Source organism: Lithobates pipiens, unplaced genomic scaffold, assembly GCF_037356315.1.
Source record: "Lithobates pipiens isolate NorthernLeopardFrog02 unplaced genomic scaffold, aLitPip1_a1.2 Scaffold_30, whole genome shotgun sequence".
NCBI classification, from domain to species: Eukaryota; Metazoa; Chordata; class Amphibia; order Anura; family Ranidae; genus Lithobates; species Lithobates pipiens.
In genome coordinates, this window is record NW_027507791.1 from 30402398 (window position 1) to 30421888 (window position 19491).

Consider the following 19491-nt stretch of genomic DNA (forward strand, 5'->3'; position numbering starts at 1 on the left):
TATATATATAACCCCCCAATATAATCACCCCCATATATATATATATATATATATATAACCCCCAATATAATCACCCCCATATATATATATATATATATATAACCCCCCAATATAATCACCCCCCAATATATATATATATATATATATAACCCCCCCAATATAATCACCCCCATATATATATATATATATAAAATCCCCCCCCCCCAATATTACCATCATTCCTATAGTGACCCCCAGAGATCAATCATCCAATATGTGCAAATCCGATCAATCGATCATTACACATCCCCCGCACCTCTGTCCCCTTCACATTACACATCCCCCGCACCTCTGTCCCCTTCACATTACACATCCCCCGCACCTCTGTCCCCTTCACATTACACATCCCCCGCACCTCTGTCCCCTTCACATTACACATCCCCCGCACCTCTGTCCCCTTCACATTACACATCCCCCGCACCTCTGTCCCCTTCACATTACACATCCCCCGCACCTCTGTCCCCTTCACATTACACATCCCCCGCACCTCTGTCCCCTTCACATTACACATCCCCCGCACCTCTGTCCCCTTCACATTACACATCCCCCGCACCTCTGTCCCCTTTACATTACACATCCCCCACACCCCTGTCCCCTTCACATTACACATCCCCCGCACCTCTGTCCCCTTCACATTACACATCCCCCGCACCTCTGTCCCCTTTACATTACACATCCCCCACACCTCTGTCCCCTTCACATTACACATCCCCCGCACCTCTGTCCCCTTCACATTACACATCCCCCGCACCTCTGTCCCCTTTACATTACACATCCCCCACACCCCTGTCCCCTTCACATTACACATCCCCCGCACCTCTGTCCCCTTCACATTACACATCCCCCGCACCTCTGTCCCCTTTACATTACACATCCCCCACACCCCTGTCCCCTTCACATTACACATCCCCCGCACCTCTGTCCCCTTCACATTACACATCCCCCGCACCTCTGTCCCCTTTACATTACACATCCCCCACACCCCTGTCCCCTTCACATTACACATCCCCCGCACCTCTGTCCCCTTCACATTACACATCCCCCGCACCTCTGTCCCCTTCACATTACACATCCCCCGCACCTCTGTCCCCCTTCACATTACACATCCCCCGCACCTCTGGTCCCCTTCACATTACACATCCCCCGCACCTCTGTCCCCCTTCACATTACACATCCCCCGCACCTCTGTCCCCCTTCACATTACACATCCCCCGCACCTCTGTCCCCCTTCACATTACACATCCCCCGCACCTCTGTCCCCTTCACATTACACATCCCCCACACCTCTGTCCCCTTCACATTACACATCCCCCACACCTCTGTCCCCCTTCACATTACACATCCCCCACACCTCTGTCCCCCTTCACATTACACATCCCCCGCACCTCTGTCCCCCTTCACATTACACATCCCCCGCACCTCTGTCCCCTTCACATTACACATCCCCCGCACCTCTGTCCCCTTCACATTACACATCCCCCACACCTCTGTCCCCCTTCACATTACACATCCCCCACACCTCTGGTCCCCTTTACATTACACATCCCCCACACCTCTGTCCCCCTTCACATTACACATCCCCCGCACACCTCTGTCCCCCTTCACATTACACATCCCCCGCACCTCTGGTCCCCTTTACATTACACAGCGCCTCTAAGTCTTCTGTAGACCGGAAGTGATGTCGGTTGCTGACCCCTGATCTAGGGAGATCTGTTCAATCGTTTAATATAGCACCCCCACCCCATGACTCGGAGAGATCTGTTTAATCATCTAATATTACCCCTGCCCCCCTCCCCAATGACTCGGAGAGATCTGTTTAATGAATGAATGAAATACTTGTATAGCGCACAATGCGAACTGAATCGCCTCTAGTCATCTAATATAACTATTGCGCCCATGACTCTGAGGGATGTGATCAATCGATGATCTAATATAACCCTCCAATGATCTAAGGAGATCTGATCAATCAATCATCTAAAACAATCTGACCTCACTTTTATATGATTCATTATTTCCCATGGTCATGTTCTTTGATTGGTGGTTCATGGTGATACGTTTATCGATAGTCTCCTGTCATTGGTTGGATCTCTGATCCCTATGTATGTGATTTCTCCTCCTGCAGATCCAGACTCGGATCGATAATGAGAGCTACCTCCGGAGGCACCAGGAAGTGCGCCTGCTGCTGTCTGCATTTACACGGTGATTACAATCTCATCCACACCGACATCTGCCCCATACACAGTCTGATAACACACAGATTTATACTGAGTGTGGGCCCCAGAGTCCTGCACCCCAACCAATCACATCTCTCTGTGTCTTTCTAGGGAGGTTCTGCTCCACCGCCCTGAGAACATCCGTGAGTTTGCAGCAGGTAAGGCGTTATCACACTGACATCACTGCGTTTACTGGGGGTGGGGGATGGGAAGCGTGCTACCTTTACTGATCGTTCATTGGTTCCTGGGGCACTCTCTGATTGTTCATTGGTCTCCAATACTCTCCCTGATCAATCACTGGTCTCCAGAATTCTCCCCAACTTTTCATTGGTTTCCAGCATTCTTCTCCATCCTTCATTGGTTTCCAACGCTCTCCCTGATCAACCATTGGTCTCCAGCATTCTCCCCAACTGTTCATTGGTCTCCAGCACTCTCCCTGATCCTTCATCCATCGCCAACAATCTCCCTGATCAATCATTGGTCTCCAGCATTGTTCTCCATCCTTCATTGGTTTCCAACGCTCTCCCTGATCAATCATTGGTCTCCAGCATTCTCCCCAACTGTTCTTTCGTTTCCAGCATTCTTCTCCATCCTTTATTGGTCTCCAACAATTTTCTGGATCATTCATTGGTCTCCAGCACTCTCCCCAATTGTTTATTGGTTCCAGCATTCTTCTCGATCCTTCATCGGTCTCCAGCATTCTCCCTGATCCTTCATCAATCTCCAACAATTTCCCTGATCATTCATTGGCCTCCAGCACTCTCCCCAATTGTTTATTGGTTTCCAGCATTCTTCTCGATCCTTCATCGGTCTCCAGCATTCTCCCTGATCCTTCATCAATCTCCAACAATTTCCCTGATCATTCATTGGCCTCCAGCACTCTCCCCAATTGTTTATTGGTTTCCAGCATTCTTCTCGATCCTTCATCGGTCTCCAGCACTCTCCCCAGCCGTTAATTAGTCTCCAGCATTCTTCTCGATCCTTCATTGGTCTCCAGCATTCTTCTCGATCCTTCATTGGTCTCCAGCATTCTTCTCGATCCTTCATTGGTCTCCAGCATTCTTCTCAATCCTTCATTGGTCTCCAGCATTCTTCTCAATCCTTCATTGGTCTCCAGCATTCTTCTCAATCCTTCATTGGTCTCCAGCATTCTTCTCAATCCTTCATTGGTCTCCAGCACTCTCCCTAATTGTTTATTGGTTTCCAGCATTCTTCTCGATCCTTCATCGGTCTCCAGCACTCTCCCCAGCCGTTAATTAGTCTCCAGTATTCTTCTCAATCCTTCATTGGTCTCCAGCACTCTCTGTGATCCTTCATCTATCTCCAACAATTGTCCTGATCCTTCATTGGTCTTCAGCACACTCCCCAATTGTTCATTGGTCTCTAGTGTTCTTCTTGATCATTCATTGGTCCCCAGCACTCTCCCCAACCGTTCATTGGTCCCCAGCATTGTTCCCAATACTTTATTGGTCTCCAGCACTCGCTCTGATTCTTTATAAGTTTCCAGGACTCTACCCAGTCATTCAGTGGTTTCCATGCACTGTTTTTGATCCTTCTCTGGTCTCCAGCATTCTCCCTGACCCTTCATCTGTCTCCAACCATTTCCCTGATCATTCTTGGTCTCCAGCATTCTTCTCCATCCTTCATTGGTTTCCAACACTCTCCCTGATCAACCATTGGTCTCCAGCATTCTCCTTGATCCTTCATCCATCTCCAACAATCTCCCTGATCAATCATTGGTCTCCAGCACTCTCCCCAATTGTTTATTGGTTTCCAACCATTTCCCTGATCATTCTTGGCCTCCAGTATTCTTCTTAATACTCCATCGGTCTCCAGCACTCTCCCTGACCCTTCATCCATCTCCAACCGATTCCCTGATCATTCGTTGGTCTCCAGTGATCTCCCCAACTGCTCATTGGTCTCTAGCATTCTTTTTCACCCTTCATTGGTCTCCAGAATTCTTCTCAATCCTTCATTGGTCTCCAGCACTCTTTGTGATCCTTCATCTATCACCAACAATCATCCTGATCCCTCATTGGTCTTCAGAACACTCCCCAATTGTTCATTGGTCTCTAGTGTTCTTCTTGATCATTCATTGGTTCCCAGTACATTCGTTGGTCTCCAGGATTCTTTTTGATCCTTCGTTGGTCTCCAGAATTCTTCTCGATCCCTCATCGGTCTCCAGCATTCTACCTGATCCTTCACCCAACTCCAACCATTTCCCTGATCATTTGTTGGTCTCCAGTGCTCTCCCCAACTGCTCATTGGTCTCTAGCATTCTTTTTGATCCTTCATTGGTCTCCAGCATTCTTCTCAATCCTTCATTGGTCTCCAGCACTCTTTGTGATCCTTCATCTATCGCCAACAATCATCCTGATCCTTCATTGGTCTTCAGCACACTCCCCAATTGTTCATTGGTCTCTAGTGTTCTTCTTGATCATTCATTGGTTCCCAGTACTCTCCCCAACCATTCATTGGTCTCCAGCATTCTTCCCAATCCTTCATTGGTCTCCAGCACTCGCTCTGATTCTTTATTAGTTTCCAGGACTCTACCCAGTCATTCAGTGGTTTCCATGAATTCTTCTTGATCCTTCTCTGGTCTCCAGCATTCTCCCTGACCCTTCATCTGTCTCCAACCATTTCCCTGATCATTCATTGGTCTCCAGTATTCTTAATACTTCATCAGTCTCCAGCATTCTCCCTGACCCTTCATCCATCTACAACCGTTTTGCTGATCATTCGTTGGTCTCCAGTGCTCTCCCCATCTGTTCATTGGTCTCCAGCATTCTCCCTGATCCTTCATCCATCGCCAACAATCTCCCTGATCAATCATTGGTCTCCAGCATTCTGCTTGATCCTTCATCCATCTCCAACAATCTCCCTGATCAATCATTAGTCTCCAGCATTGTTCTCCATCCTTCATTGGTTTCCAACGCTCTCCCTGATCAATCATTGGTCTCCAGCATTCTCCCCAACTGTTCATTCGTTTCCAGCATTCTTCTCCATCCTTTATTGGTCTCCAACAATTTTCCGGATCATTCATTGGTCTCCAGCACTCTCCCCAATTGTTTATTGGTTCCAGCATTCTTCTCGATCCTTCATCGGTCTCCAGCATTCTCCCTGATCATTCATTGGCCTCCAGCATTCTTCTCAATCCTTCATTGGCCTCCAGCATTCTTCTCAATCCTTCATTGGCCTCCAGCATTCTTCTCAATCCTTCATCGATCTCCAGCATTCTTCTCGATCCTTCATCGGTCTCCAGCATTCTCCCTGATCAATCATTGGTCTCCAGCATTCTTCTCAATCCTTCATTGGTCTCCAGCATTCTTCTCAATCCTTCATCGGTCTCCAGCATTCTCCCTAATCAATCATTGGTCTCCAACAATCTCCCTGATCATTCATTGGTCTCCAGCACTCTCCCCAATTGTTTATTGGTTTCCAACATTCTTCTCGATCCTTCATCGGTCTCCAGCATTCTCCCTGATCAATCATTGGTCTCCAGCATTCTTCTCAATCCTTCATTGGTCTCCAGCACTCTCTGTGATCCTTCATCTATCTCCAACAATTGTCCTGATCCTTCATTGGTCTTCAGCACACTCCCCAATTGTTCATTGGTCTCTAGTGTTCTTCTTGATCATTCATTGGTCCCCAGCACTCTCCCCAACCGTTCATTTGTCTCCAGCATTATTCCCAATACTTTATTGGTCTCCAGCACTCGCTCTGATTCTTTATAAGTTTTCAGGACTCTACCCAGTCATTCAGTGGTTTCCGTGCACTGTTTTTGATCCTTCTCTGGTCTCCAGCATTCTCCCTGACCCTTCATCTGTCTCCAACCATTTCCCTGATCATTCTTGGTCTCCAGCATTCTTCTCCATCCTTCATTGGTTTCCAACGCTCTCCCTGATCAATCATTGGTCTCCAACAATCTCCCTGATCAATCATTGGTCTCCAGCACTCTCCCCAATTGTTTATTGGTTTCCAACCATTTCCCTGATCATTCTTGGCCTCCAGTATTCTTCTTAATACTCCATCGGTCTCCAGCATTCTCCCTGACCCTTCATCCATCTCCAACCGATTCCCTGATCATTCGTTGGTCTCCAGTGATCTCCCCAACTGCTCATTGGTCTCCAGCATTCTTTTTCACCCTTCATTGGTCTCCAGAATTCTTCTCAATCCTTCATTGGTCTCCAGCACTCTTTGTGATCCTTCATCTATCACCAACAATCATCCTGATCCCTCATTGGTCTTCAGAACACTCCCCAATTGTTCATTGGTCTCTAGTGTTCTTCTTGATCATTCATTGGTTCCCAGTACATTCGTTGGTCTCCAGGATTCTTTTTGATCCTTCGTTGGTCTCCAGAATTCTTCTCGATCCCTCATCGGTCTCCAGCATTCTACCTGATCCTTCACCCAACTCCAACCATTTCCCTGATCATTTGTTGGTCTCCAGTGCTCTCCCCAACTGCTCATTGGTCTCTAGCATTCTTTTTGATCCTTCATTGGTCTCCAGCATTCTTCTCAATCCTTCATTGGTCTCCAGCACTCTTTGTGATCCTTCATCTATCGCCAACAATCATCCTGATCCTTCATTGGTCTTCAGCACACTCCCCAATTGTTCATTGGTCTCTAGTGTTCTTCTTGATCATTCATTGGTTCCCAGTACTCTCCCCAACCATTCATTGGTCTCCAGCATTCTTCCCAATCCTTCATTGGTCTCCAGCACTCGCTCTGATTCTTTATTAGTTTCCAGGACTCTACCCAGTCATTCAGTGGTTTCCATGAATTCTTCTTGATCCTTCTCTGGTCTCCAGCATTCTCCCTGACCCTTCATCTGTCTCCAACCATTTCCCTGATCATTCATTGGTCTCCAGTATTCTTAATACTTCATCAGTCTCCAGCATTCTCCCTGACCCTTCATACATCTACAACCGTTTTGCTGATCATTCGTTGGTCTCCAGTGCTCTCCCCATCTGTTCATTGGTCTCCAGCATTCTTTTTGATCCTTCATTGGTCTCCAGAATTCCTCTCAATCCCTCATTGGTCTCCAGCATTCTCCCTGATCCTTCATCCATCTCCAACCGTTTTCCCTGATCATTCGTTTGCTCTCCAGTGCTCTTCCCATCTGTTCATTGGTCTCCAGCATTCTTCTCTATCCTTCATCGGTCTCCAGCATTCTCCCTAATTCTTCATCTGTCTCCAACAATTCATTGATGGGCAGCACTCTTCCCCTGGTCCACCACTTGTATCCTGAGGGTTACATGTGGCTCCTTGGTACTTACTGTGTGGCAGACCGTCCCAGCAGTAGGTACGGGGGGAAAGGCCTGTACTGGCAGTTTCATGAAACAATTTCTATGTCCTGCTCCAGTCTCCACCAACGCTTGTGCTCAGTCTCTGACTTTCTCTTGTAGTGGGTTTAGCAGTCTGTGAAAGTCAATGTAGTATGACCACAGTCTCGGCTGTGGTAGTATGTGAGTAGTCTGTGAGTAGTATCTCCTGTAGGAATGCCCGCAATCACCTGTAGTATGCCTCTTACAGTCTCTGTCTCCTGTAGTATGTCTGCAGTCTCTGACTGTCTCCTGTAGGATGTTTGCAGTGTCTGACTGTCTCATGTAGGATGTTTGCAGTCGCTGACTGTCTCCTGTAGGATGTTTGCAGTCTCTGACCATCTCCTGTATTATGTCTGCAGTCTCTGATCATCTCCTGTACTATGTTTGCAGTCTCTCACCATCTCCTGTATTATGTCTGCAGTCTCTGATCATTTCCTGTACTATGTCTGCAGTCTCTGACCATCTCCTGTACTATGTCTGCAGTCTCTGATCATCTCCTGTATCATGTCTGCAGTCTCTGATCATCTCCTGTACTATGTCTGCAGTCTCTGATCGTCTCCTGTACTATGTCTGCAGTTTCTGATCATCTCCTGTACTATGTTTGCAGTCTCTCACCATCTCCTATACTATGTCTGCAGTCTCTGACCATCTCCTGTACTATGTCTGCAGTCTCTGACCATCTCCTGTACTATGTTTGCAGTCTCTGATCATCTCCTGTACTATGTTTGCAGTCTCTCACCATCTCCTGTACTATGTCTGCAGTCTCTGATCATCTCCTGTATTATGTCTGCAGTCTCTGACCATCTCCTGTACTATGTTTGCAGTCTCTCACCATCTCCTGTACTATGTCTGCAGTCTCTGATCATCTCCTGTATTATGTCTGCAGTCTCTGATCATCTCCTGTACTATGTTTGCAGTCTCTCACCATCTCCTGTACTATGTCTGCAGTCTCTGATCATCTCCTGTACTATGTCTGCAGTCTCTGATCGTCTCCTGTACTATGTCTGCAGTTTCTGATCATCTCCTGTACTATGTCTGCAGTCTCTCACCATCTCCTATACTATGTCTGCAGTCTCTGACCATCTCCTGTACTATGTCTGCAGTCTCTGATCATCTCCTGTACTATGTTTGCAGTCTCACCATCTCCTGTATTATGTCTGCAGTCTCTGATCATCTCCTGTATTATGTCTGCAGTCTCTGACCATCTCCTGTACTATGTCTGCAGTCTCTGACCATCTCCTGTACTATGTCTGCAGTCTCTGACCATCTCCTGTACTATGTCTGCAGTCTCTGATCATCTCCTGTACTATGTCTGCAGTCTCTGACCATCTCCTGTACTATGTCTGCAGTCTCTGACCATCTCCTGTACTATGTCTGCAGTCTCTGATCGTCTCCTGTACTATGTCTGCAGTCTCTGATCATCTCCTGTACTATGTCTGCAGTCTCTAACAATCTTTCGTAATACAACATAGACTGAATATTATGTGTTTCCCCCATGGGAATGTCAGAGGCTTCCTATATCTAGTAAGTAGACCACCACTTCCCTATAGCACAGGAAAGGGATCAGCCAATCACAAGGCGGCGCTCATTGCGTTACGAATCTTTTGCCAGGTAGACCAGTCCCCGCATACGTTTTGCTCTCCCATTAATAAGGACGCGGAGGGAGGGACATACCGTCCTCGAGATTAGGAGGGGGTAGAGGCACTTCATCACTCGGAAGGACGCGGAACGACAGGACAGAAACACATTATCTCCGCTCACACCTCGTCCATCACGCTCACAGCGGCGCGTCAATGACGGATACTTTGTATCGTAAAGCTGTCAAGACAAATCGCAGGAATAATGTGGATCCTCATGGATTAGGGAGACGTCTTTCCGTATTGATCCCGGGAGAGACGGAGGAGAATGCGTTTCCCGGGGGCCTCGTTATTTTCCAGGAATTGTATTTAACGCCGGGACACAAATGTCCTTCTGGTCTGCGTTACGAACGTCGGCGCTCATAAACCACCGAGGAAGGAAACCCAATCCCCGGCTTCTCTCCAGCATCGGTGCACATACAGGCGAAGATTATGGCCAGACATCTGACAAAAATGTTATTGGTTTCCAGAACGTTTATTGGTCTCTCTCTTCTATCGTTCACTGGTTTCCAGCACTCTCACCAATCGTTCATTGGTCAGCAGCACTCTCCTCTATCTTTTATTGGTCTCCAGAGCTCTGTCTAATTATTCATTGGTTTGCAGCACTCTGCCTGATCATTCATTGGTCTGCGGTTCTCTCTCCAATTGCTCATTGGTCTTCAGAACTCTCCCTGATTGTTCATCGGTTTGCAGCTCTCTCCGAAAATCATTTGTTGGTTTCCATCATTTGATCTGTAGTACTCTCCCTAATCTCCAGGCATTCTTCCAAATCATTCATTGGTTTGCTGCACTCTTTCGACACACTCATTGGTCTTCAGAACTCTCTGAAATCATTCATTGGTCTGCAGCACTCTCCCCAATTGCTCATTGGTCTCCAGCATTCTCCCAGACCATTCATTGGTCTGCAGCACTCTCCACAACCATTCATTGGTCTGCAGCAATCTCCCCGACTGCTCAATGGTCTCCAGCCCTCTCCCCGATTAGTCATTGGTCTGCAGCACTCTCCTCAACCATTCATTGGTCTGAAGCACTCTCCCAGACCAATCATTGATCTGCAACACTCTCCCTGACCATTCATTGGTTGGCAGCGCTCTCCCCGACCATTCATTGGTCTGCAGCACTCTCCCTAATTAGTCATAGGTCTGCAGCACTCTCCCTGACCATGTATTGGTCTGCAGCACTCTCCCCAACCATTCATTGGTCTGCAGCACTCTCCCCGACCATTCATTGGTCTGCAGCACTCTCCCCGACCATTCATTGGTCTGCAGAGCACTCTCCCCGACCATTCATTGGTCTGCAGCACTCTCCCTGGCCATTTATTGGTCTGCAGCACTCTCCCCGACCATTCATTGGTCTGCAGCACTCTCCCCGACCATTCATTGGTCTGCAGCACTCTCCCTAATTAGTCATAGGTCTGCAGCACTCTCCCCCCGACAGTTCATAGGTCTGCAGCACTCTCCCTGACCATGTATTGGTCTGCAGCACTCTCCCCGGCCATTCATTGGTCTGCAGCACTCTCCCCGGCCATTCATTGGTCTGCAGCACTCTCCCCGACCATTCATTGGTCTGCAGCACTCTCCCCGACCATTCATTGGTCTGCGGTTCTCTCTCCAATTGCTCATTGTTCTTCAGAACTCTCCCTGATTGTTCATTGGTTTGCAGCTCTCTCCAAAATCATTTGTTGGTTTCCATCATTTGGTCTGTAGTACTCTCCCTAATTGCACCTCAATCTCCAGGCATTCTTCCAAATCATTCATTGGTTTGATGCACTCTTTCGACACACTCATTGGTCTTCAGAACTCTCTGAAATCATTCATTGGTCTGCAGCACTCTCCCCAATTGCTCATTGGTCTCCAGCATTCTCCCAGACCATTCATTGGTCTGCAGCACTCTCCACAACCATTCATTGGTCTGCAGAAATCTCCCCGACTGCTCAATGGTCTCCAGCCCTCTCCCCGATTAGTCATTGGTCTGCAACTCTCCTCAACTGATCAATGGTCTTCGGCACTCTCCCCGACCATTCACTGGTCTGCAGCATTCTCCCCGACCATTCATTGGTCTGCAGCACTCTCCCCGACCATTCATTGGTCTGCAGCACTCTCCCCGACCATTCATTGGTCTGCAGCACTCTCCCCGACCATTCATTGGTCTGCAGCACTCTCCCAGTCCAATCATTGATCTGCAACACTCTCCCTGACCATTAATTGGTTGGCAGCGCTCTCCCCGACCATTCATTGGTCTCCAGCACTCTCCCTAATTAGTCATAGGTCTGCAGCACTCTCCCCGACAGTTCATAGGTCTGCAGCACTCTCCCTGACCATGTATTGGTCTGCAGCACTCTCCCCGACCATTCATTGGTCTGCAGCACTCTCCCCGACCGTTCATTGGTCTGCAGCACTCTCCCCGACCGTTCATTGGTCTGCAGCACTCTCCCCGACCGTTCATTGGTCTGCAGCACTCTCCCCGACCGTTCATTGGTCTGCAGCACTCTCCACGACCGTTCATTGGTCTGCAGCACTCTCCCCGACCGTTCATTGGTCTGCAGCACTCTGCCCGACCGTTCATTGGTCTGCAGCACTCTCCCCGACCGTTCATTGGTCTGCAGCACTCTCCCCGACCGTTCATTGGTCTGCAGCACTCTCCCCGACCGTTCATTGGTCTGCAGCACTCTCCCCGGCCGTTCATTGGTCTGCAGCACTCTCCCCGACCGTTCCTTGGTCTGCAGCACTCTCCCAGACAGTTCATTGGTCTGCAGTACTCTCCCCGATTAGTTATTGGTCTGCAGTGTTCTCCACAAGTGTTCCTTGGTTTGTAGCACTCTCTCTGATGTTTTTTTGGTCGTCAGCTCTTTCCACTAATGTTCGTTGGTATCCAGCACTGTCTTTGATTGTTCTCCAGCACTCACCCTGATCATTCTTACCACCTGCACCCTCTCATTGGTTCCCAGCACTCTCTCTAATCAGTCAGTGGGCTCCAGTATACTCCCCTATCGGTCATTGATCTTCAGGACTCTCCACCATCATTCCCTGGGCTCCAGCATTCTCCATCATTCCCTGGTCTTCAGGACTCTCCATCATCATTCCCTGGTCTCCAGCATTCTCCACCATCTTTCCCTGGTCTTCAGGACTCTCCATCATCATTCCCTGGTCTCCAGCATTCTCCACCATCATTCCCTGGTCTTCAGGACTCTTCACCATCATTCCTTGGTCTCCAGCATTCTCCACCATCTTTCCCTGGTCTTCAGGACTCTCCATCATCATTCCCTGGTCTCCAGCATTCTCCACCATCATTCCCTGGTTTTCAGGACTCTTCACCATCATTCCTTGGTCTCCAGCATTCTCCACCATCTTTCCCTGGTCTTCAGGACTCTCCATCATCATTCCCTGGTCTCCAGCATTCTCCACCATCATTCCCTGGTCTTCAGGACTCTCCATCATCATTCCCTGGTCTCCAGCATTCTCCACCATCATTCACTAGTCTCCAGCACTCTGCTTGACAGTTCACTGTGGAGACTTTCCCTCACTTCCTGCCCCAATGACAGGGTGTCACAAAAATAGGAAGAGATTGGATATCTCTCCAGTGGGGACAGAGACCGCAACAAATCACATCTACTTAGTAGAGAGGGGAAAGGTTAGACCATCCCTCAGGATTGTATTGCTCACTGTGTCTTCTTATTCTGGTGACACCCACACCTCTCTCCTATCTTGGTGTCACCGGGACAGGAAGCAAGAGCAAATCTTTCTAATAATGACACACGTTTACAGCTTCGGATATTGAATTGTTTCCACTACAAACAGCATTTGTCGGGAGTTCCCTCCGTCCAATCTCGGTGCGCGTTCAGTCTTAACTAAGGCTGTGCTCCGGAAGTCACGGAAGACGCGTTCGTCCCCGGCAATAATGGAAACTTTTATTAACATCGCGAACAAAAAAGTAATTAAGAAGTGGGAGACGCCTGGGAAATTAATCTCGCTGATAAGTGTGTGCAGATATTTCATCAGAATGTAAGTTGGAGCTGCGAGCGCGGAGTTATCGTCTGTGTCACGGCGGGTTCAAGAGGATCGGTCATGGCAGGGCATAGGCAACAATCTGAAGAGTCCATCTTATATCATTACAATTCTGGTTATACAAACTCATCGGACACTTTTTTAGGTCCCCCCTTGCTAGTAGCGGGTTGGACCCCCTTCATTAGGTCTTCCTTGCTAGTAGCGGGTTGGACCCCCTTCATTAGGTCTTCCTTGCTAGTAGCGGGTTGGACCCACTTCATCAGGTCTTCCTTGCTAGTAGCGGGTTGGACCCCCTTCATTAGGTCTTCCTTGCTAGTAGCGGGTTGGACCCCCTTCATTAGGTCTTCCTTGCTAGTAGCGGGTTGGACCCACTTCATCAGGTCTTCCTTGCTAGTAGCGGGTTGGACCCACTTCATTAGGTCTTCCTTGCTAGTAGCAGGTTGGACCCCCTTCATTAGGTCTTCCTTGCTACTAGTGGGTTGGACCCCCTTCATTAGGTCTTCCTTGCTAGTAGCGGGTTGGACCCCCTTCATTGGGTCTTCCTTGCTAGTAGCGGGTTGGACCCACTTCATTAGGTCTTCCTTGCTAGTAGCGGGTTGGACCCCCCTTCATTCGGTCTTCTTTGCTAGTAGCGGGTTGGACCCCCTTCATTAGGTCTTCCTTGCTAGTAGCGGGTTGGACCCCCTTCATTAGGTCTTCCTTGCTAGTAGCGGGTTGGACCCCCTTCATTAGGTCTTCCTTGCTAGTAGCGGGTTGGACCCCCCTTCATTAGGTCTTCCTTGCTAGTAGCGGGTTGGACCCCCTTCATTAGGTCTTCCTTGCTAGTAGCGGGTTGGACCCCCTTCATTAGGTCTTCCTTGCTAGTAGCGGATTGGACCCACTTCATTAGGTCTTCCTTGCTAGTAGCGGGTTGGACCCCCCTTCATTAGGTCTTCCTTGCTAGTAGCGGGTTGGACCCACTTCATTAGGTCTTCCTTGCTACTAGTGGGTTGGACCCCCTTCATTAGGTCTTCCTTGCTAGTAGCGGGTTGGACCCCCTTCATTGGGTCTTCCTTGCTAGTAGCGGGTTGGACCCACTTCATTAGGTCTTCCTTGCTAGTAGCGGGTTGGACCCCCTTCATTCGGTCTTCTTTGCTAGTAGCGGGTTGGACCCCCTTCATTAGGTCTTCCTTGCTAGTAGCGGGTTGGACCCCCTTCATTAGGTCTTCCTTGCTAGTAGCGGGTTGGACCCCCTTCATTAGGTCTTCCTTGCTAGTAGTGGGTTGAACCCCCTTCATTAGGTCTTCCTTGCTAGTAGCGGGTTGGACCCACTTCATTAGGTCTTCCTTGCTAGTAGCGGGTTGGACCCCCTTCATCAGGTCTTCCTTGCTAGTAGCGGGTTGGACCCCCTTCATTAGGTCTTCCTTGCTAGTAGCGGGTTGGACCCCCTTCATTAGGTCTTCCTTGCTAGTAGCGGGTTGGACCCCCTTCATTGGGTCTTCCTTGCTAGTAGCGGGTTGGACCCCCTTCATTGGGTCTTCCTTGCTAGTAGCGGGTTGGACCCCCTTCATTAGGTCTTCCTTGCTAGTAGCGGGTTGGACCCCCTTCATTGGGTCTTCCTTGCTAGTAGCGGGTTGGACCCCCTTCATTAGGTCTTCCTTGCTAGTAGTGGGTTGAACCCCCTTCATTAGGTCTTCCTTGCTAGTAGCGGGTTGGACCCCCTTCATTAGGTCTTCCTTGCTAGTAGCGGGTTGGACCCCCTTCATTAGGTCTTCCTTGCTAGTAGCGGGTTGGTCCCACTTCATTAGGTCTTCCTTGCTAGTAGCGGGTTGGACCCCCTTCATTAGGTCTTCCTTGCTAGTAGCGGGTTGGACCCCCTTCATTAGGTCTTCCTTGCTAGTAGCGGGTTGGACCCCCTTCATTGGGTCTTCCTTGCTAGTAGCGGGTTGGACCCCCTTCATTGGGTCTTCCTTGCTAGTAGCGGGTTGGACCCCCTTCATTGGGTCTTCCTTGCTAGTAGCGGGTTGGACCCCCTTCATTAGGTCTTCCTTGCTAGTAGCGGGTTGGACCCCCTTCATTAGGTCTTCCTTGCTAGTAGCGGGTTGGACCCACTTCATTAGGTGAGTACACTGGGGACACTGTAGTCATAATGGGATGGACATGGTCAGCAACAATACTCAGGTAGGCCGTGGCCTTCAAACCATGCTCAATTGGTATAAAAGGGCCCAAAGTGTGCCAAAAAAATACCCCCCCACCATTACACCCCCACCACCACCAGCCTGAACCGGTAATACAAGGCAGGATGGATCCATGTGCCAAATTCTGACCCCACCGTCTGAATGTCGTAGACTCATCAGACCAGGCAACGTTTTTCCAATCCTGTATTGTCCAATGTTGGTGATCCTGTGCCAATTGTAGCCTCAGTTTCCTGTTCTTAGCTAACAGGAGTGGCACCCGGTTTGGTCTTATGCTGCTGTAGCCCATCTGCTTCAAAGTTGGATGTGTTATGCGTTCAGAGATGGTATTCTGCGTACTTTGGGTGGTTATTGGAGTTACTGTTGCCTTTCTATCATCTGGAACCAGTCTGCCCATTCTCCTCTGACATCAACAAGGCATTTTCCTCCACACAACTGCCGCTCACTGGATATTTTCTCTTTTTCCTATCACTCTCTGTAATCCCGAGAGATGGTTGTGTGTGAAAATCCCAGAAATACTCAGACCGGCCCGTCCGGCTCCAACAACCCACGCCACGTTCAAAGTCACTTAAATCCCCTTTCTTCCCCATTCTGATGTTTGGTTTGAACTTCAGAAAGTCGTCTTCACCACGTCTAGATGCCTAAATGCATTGAGTTGCAGCCATTTGATTGGCTGATGAGTAATTCGTGTTACCGAGCAACTGAACAAGTGTACCTAATAAAGTAGCCGGTGAGTGTATGTGTGTGTATATATTATATACATATATATATTCACTTCCTTGCAGAGATTTACATGCTTAGTCTGAGCATACCACTTAAATCCTCCCTCCATCCTTTGGGTGTACAGGCTCCCCCCCCTGGACTGAAAAACCATCGTCCGGGTATACAGGCTCCTCCCCCGGACTGAAAATCCACCATCCTCCGGGTGTACAGGCTCCTCCCCCTGGACTGATATCTTCCCTCCATTCTCCGGGTGTGTACTGGCTCCTCCCCCTGGACTGAAAATCCTCCCTCCGACCTCCTGGTGTACCGGCTCCTCCCCCCGGACTGAAAATCCCCCCTCCATCCTCCGGGTGTACCGGCTCCTCCCCCCGGACTGAAAATCCTCCCTCCATCCTCTGGGTGTACCGGCTCCTCCCCCTGGACTGAAAATCCTCCCTCCATCTTCTGGGTGTACCGGCTCCTCCCCCCTGGACTGAAAATCCTCCCTCCGGGTGTACCGGCTCCTCCCCCTGGACTGAAAATCCTCCCTCCATCCTCCGGGTGTACAGGCTCCTCCCTCTGGACTGATATCCTCCCTCCATTCTCTGGGTGTACAGGCTCCTCCCCCCGGACTGAAAATCCTCCCTCCATCCTCTGGGTGTACAGGCTCCTCCCCTGGACTGAAAATCCTCCCTCCATCCTCCGGGTGTACCGGCTCCTCCCCCTGGACTGAAAAACCATCGTCCGGGTATACAGGCTCCTCCCCCCGGACTGAAAATACACCATCCTCCGGGTGTACAGGCTCCTCCCCCTGGACTGATATCCTCCCTCCATTCTCTGGGTGTACAGGCTCCTCCCCATGGACTGAAAATCCTCCCTCCATCCTCCGGGTGTCACGGCTCCTCCCCTGGACTGAAAATCCCCTCTCCATCCTCCGGGTGTACAGGCTCCTCCCCCTGGACTGATATCCTCCCTTTATTCTCTGGGTGTACAGGCTCCTCCCCTGGACTGAAAATCCTCCCTCCATCCTCCGGGTGTACCGGCTCCTCCCCCTGGACTGAAAATCCTCCCTCCATCCTCCGGGTGTCCCGGCTCCTCCCCTGGACTGAAAATCCTCCCTCCATCCTCCGGGTGTACAGGCTCCTCCCCCCGGACTGAAAATCCTCCCTCCATCCTCCGGGTGTACCGGCTCCTCCCCCTGGACTGAAAATCCTCCCTCCACCCTCCGGGTGTACTGGCTCCTCCCCATAAACTGACACGGCTTCCTCTGATCTCACTGCACACTGTGAGCATCTCAATGTGCATTAGAAGCTGCAGCAAGTCAGAGCCCCGCCCCATTTCCTACCTGGAGGATGTCAGTCTGGCTGTCCCTGGCCCGCCCCTTTCATTCATTGGACTTCAGTTCTTTCAAACACACATCACATGTGGGCATTACCTATGCAAATACAGCCTGCCTAGGACCATCCACTCCTCCACACTTACACCCACCCATTAAGGCATTTTGTAATTTGCATAACTCCTCCCACTGCTGGCATCGGGACTGAGGGCTTTTGAGAAGCATAAGAAGGGAAGACCCCCCCCCCCACCATGCCGACATCCAATAATTGTACAAAAAGGATTGAAAGGGTAAAACTCTCTCAAAGAATGAAAGGACTTTGTGGGCACAACATGAGGGCAAGGATAATTAGCATAAAATATTTTTTTATTATAAAATGTTAAAAAAAATGACACATAACAGAACAAAACAACACCCTCTAGTGGACAAGGTCAACAGATACCCAAATAACGAGACATGGAGGCAATGAATTGATAGAGAGTCCATAAATGTATAATGAAAAACCGTATAGTGTCAAATGGTTGGGTCCATGAACTCCTCCATGCTTGCCTGTCAACGCATTTCGCATCAAATTGCTTCCTCAGGACAAAAATGGGTAGGTGCTGATTGGCCTTGAACATGAAACATTGGGTGACGCCACATAAAACAAGCGGAGAGCCAAACCAATCCTTCCGGACGATAAGGCACAACAATTAATGGTGTTTTGATCCCGTGTGGGACACCTGACATCGGCAAATTATCCACCCTATGGGGTGGCCCGAGACTTCTACAAGAGCCACGAAAATTAGAACTGTCTCTTCCATATGATCTTGAATCTTAATTAGCACCAAGGAAGGATAAAAAAAAAAAAAAGTCTTCCAATGGTGTATAAAATATCACCCCTTTGGAGGCTCAACCATGGAGCCAAACCAAACCCCCGATAGGGTAGGAAACGCCCGTAAGGGTTATTAACACAGGTTTCTCCCGCCGGCTCTTGAGGAGGAGTCCTGGGATGTTTCGGGAAGCTATGTACAGCCCCCGGTTGGCCCTTCCCACTTATGCTTAGAGGCTAAGGATGCAGATTAGTGCTCAGTAGTTCTGTGGGGGGGGGGGGGGGGGCAGGGCCGTCTTTAATATTGATTGGACCCTGGGCAAATCTTTTCTTGGGCCCCCCCCCCCTCAATGCAGTTTTGCTCTCCACCTGCTCTGAGACATAAAATAAATAGCAGCTAGACTCAAAATCAGTTTACTGAATCAGATCAGGCAGCAATTGCGATTGGTTGCCAGAGGTTACAGTGTATCATTACCACTCACTGACTGGTTGCTAGAGGTTACAGCACACATTACAGCTCACTGACTGGTTGCTAGAGGTTACAGCACACATTACAGCTCACTGACTGGTTGCTATAGGTTACAGCACACATTACAGCTCACTGACTGGTTGCTAGAGGTTACAGCACACATTACAGCTCACTGACTGGTTGCTAGAGGTTACAGCACACATTACAGCTCACTGACTGGTTTCTAGAGGTTACAGCACACATTACCGCTCACTGACTGGTTGCTAGAGGTTACAGCACACATTACAGCTCACTGACTGGTTGCTAGAGGTTACAGCACACATTACCGCTCACTGACTGGTTGCTAGAGGTTACAGCACACATTACAGCCCACTGACTGGTTGCTAGAGGTTACAGCACACATTACAGCTCACTGACTGGTTGCTAGAGGTTACAACACACATTACCGCTCACTGACTGGTTGCTAGAGGTTACAGCACACATTACAGCTCACTGACTAGTTGCTAGAGGTTACAGCACACATTACCGCTCACTGACTGGTTGCTAGAGGTTACAGCACACATTACCGCTCACTTACTGGTTGCTAGAGGTTACAGCACACATTACCGCTCACTGACTGGTTGCTAGAGGTTACAGCACACATTACAGCTCACTGACTGGTTGCCAGGGGGTACAGCACATGATTTCAGCTTGTTGATTGGTTGCTAGAGATTACTGTGGATATGACTTCAGAGGGGGATAACATACATATCAATGCCGCCGACTGCCGCTATTTACAT

At 49.3% G+C, this 19491-nt stretch overlaps 1 protein-coding gene across 1 annotated transcript in view; it reads left to right on the top strand.

The window, feature by feature from the left end:
* The window catches only part of RIIAD1 (regulatory subunit of type II PKA R-subunit domain containing 1), a 32007-nt gene that overhangs the window by 401 nt on the left and 12115 nt on the right, over positions 1-19491 (top strand). Inside the window, exons 2-3 of the mRNA XM_077463359.1 lie at positions 2162-2238; positions 2364-2410. Coding sequence (XP_077319485.1) covers positions 2162-2238; positions 2364-2410 — 124 coding nt within the window. The remainder of the gene's footprint in view (positions 1-2161; positions 2239-2363; positions 2411-19491) is intronic.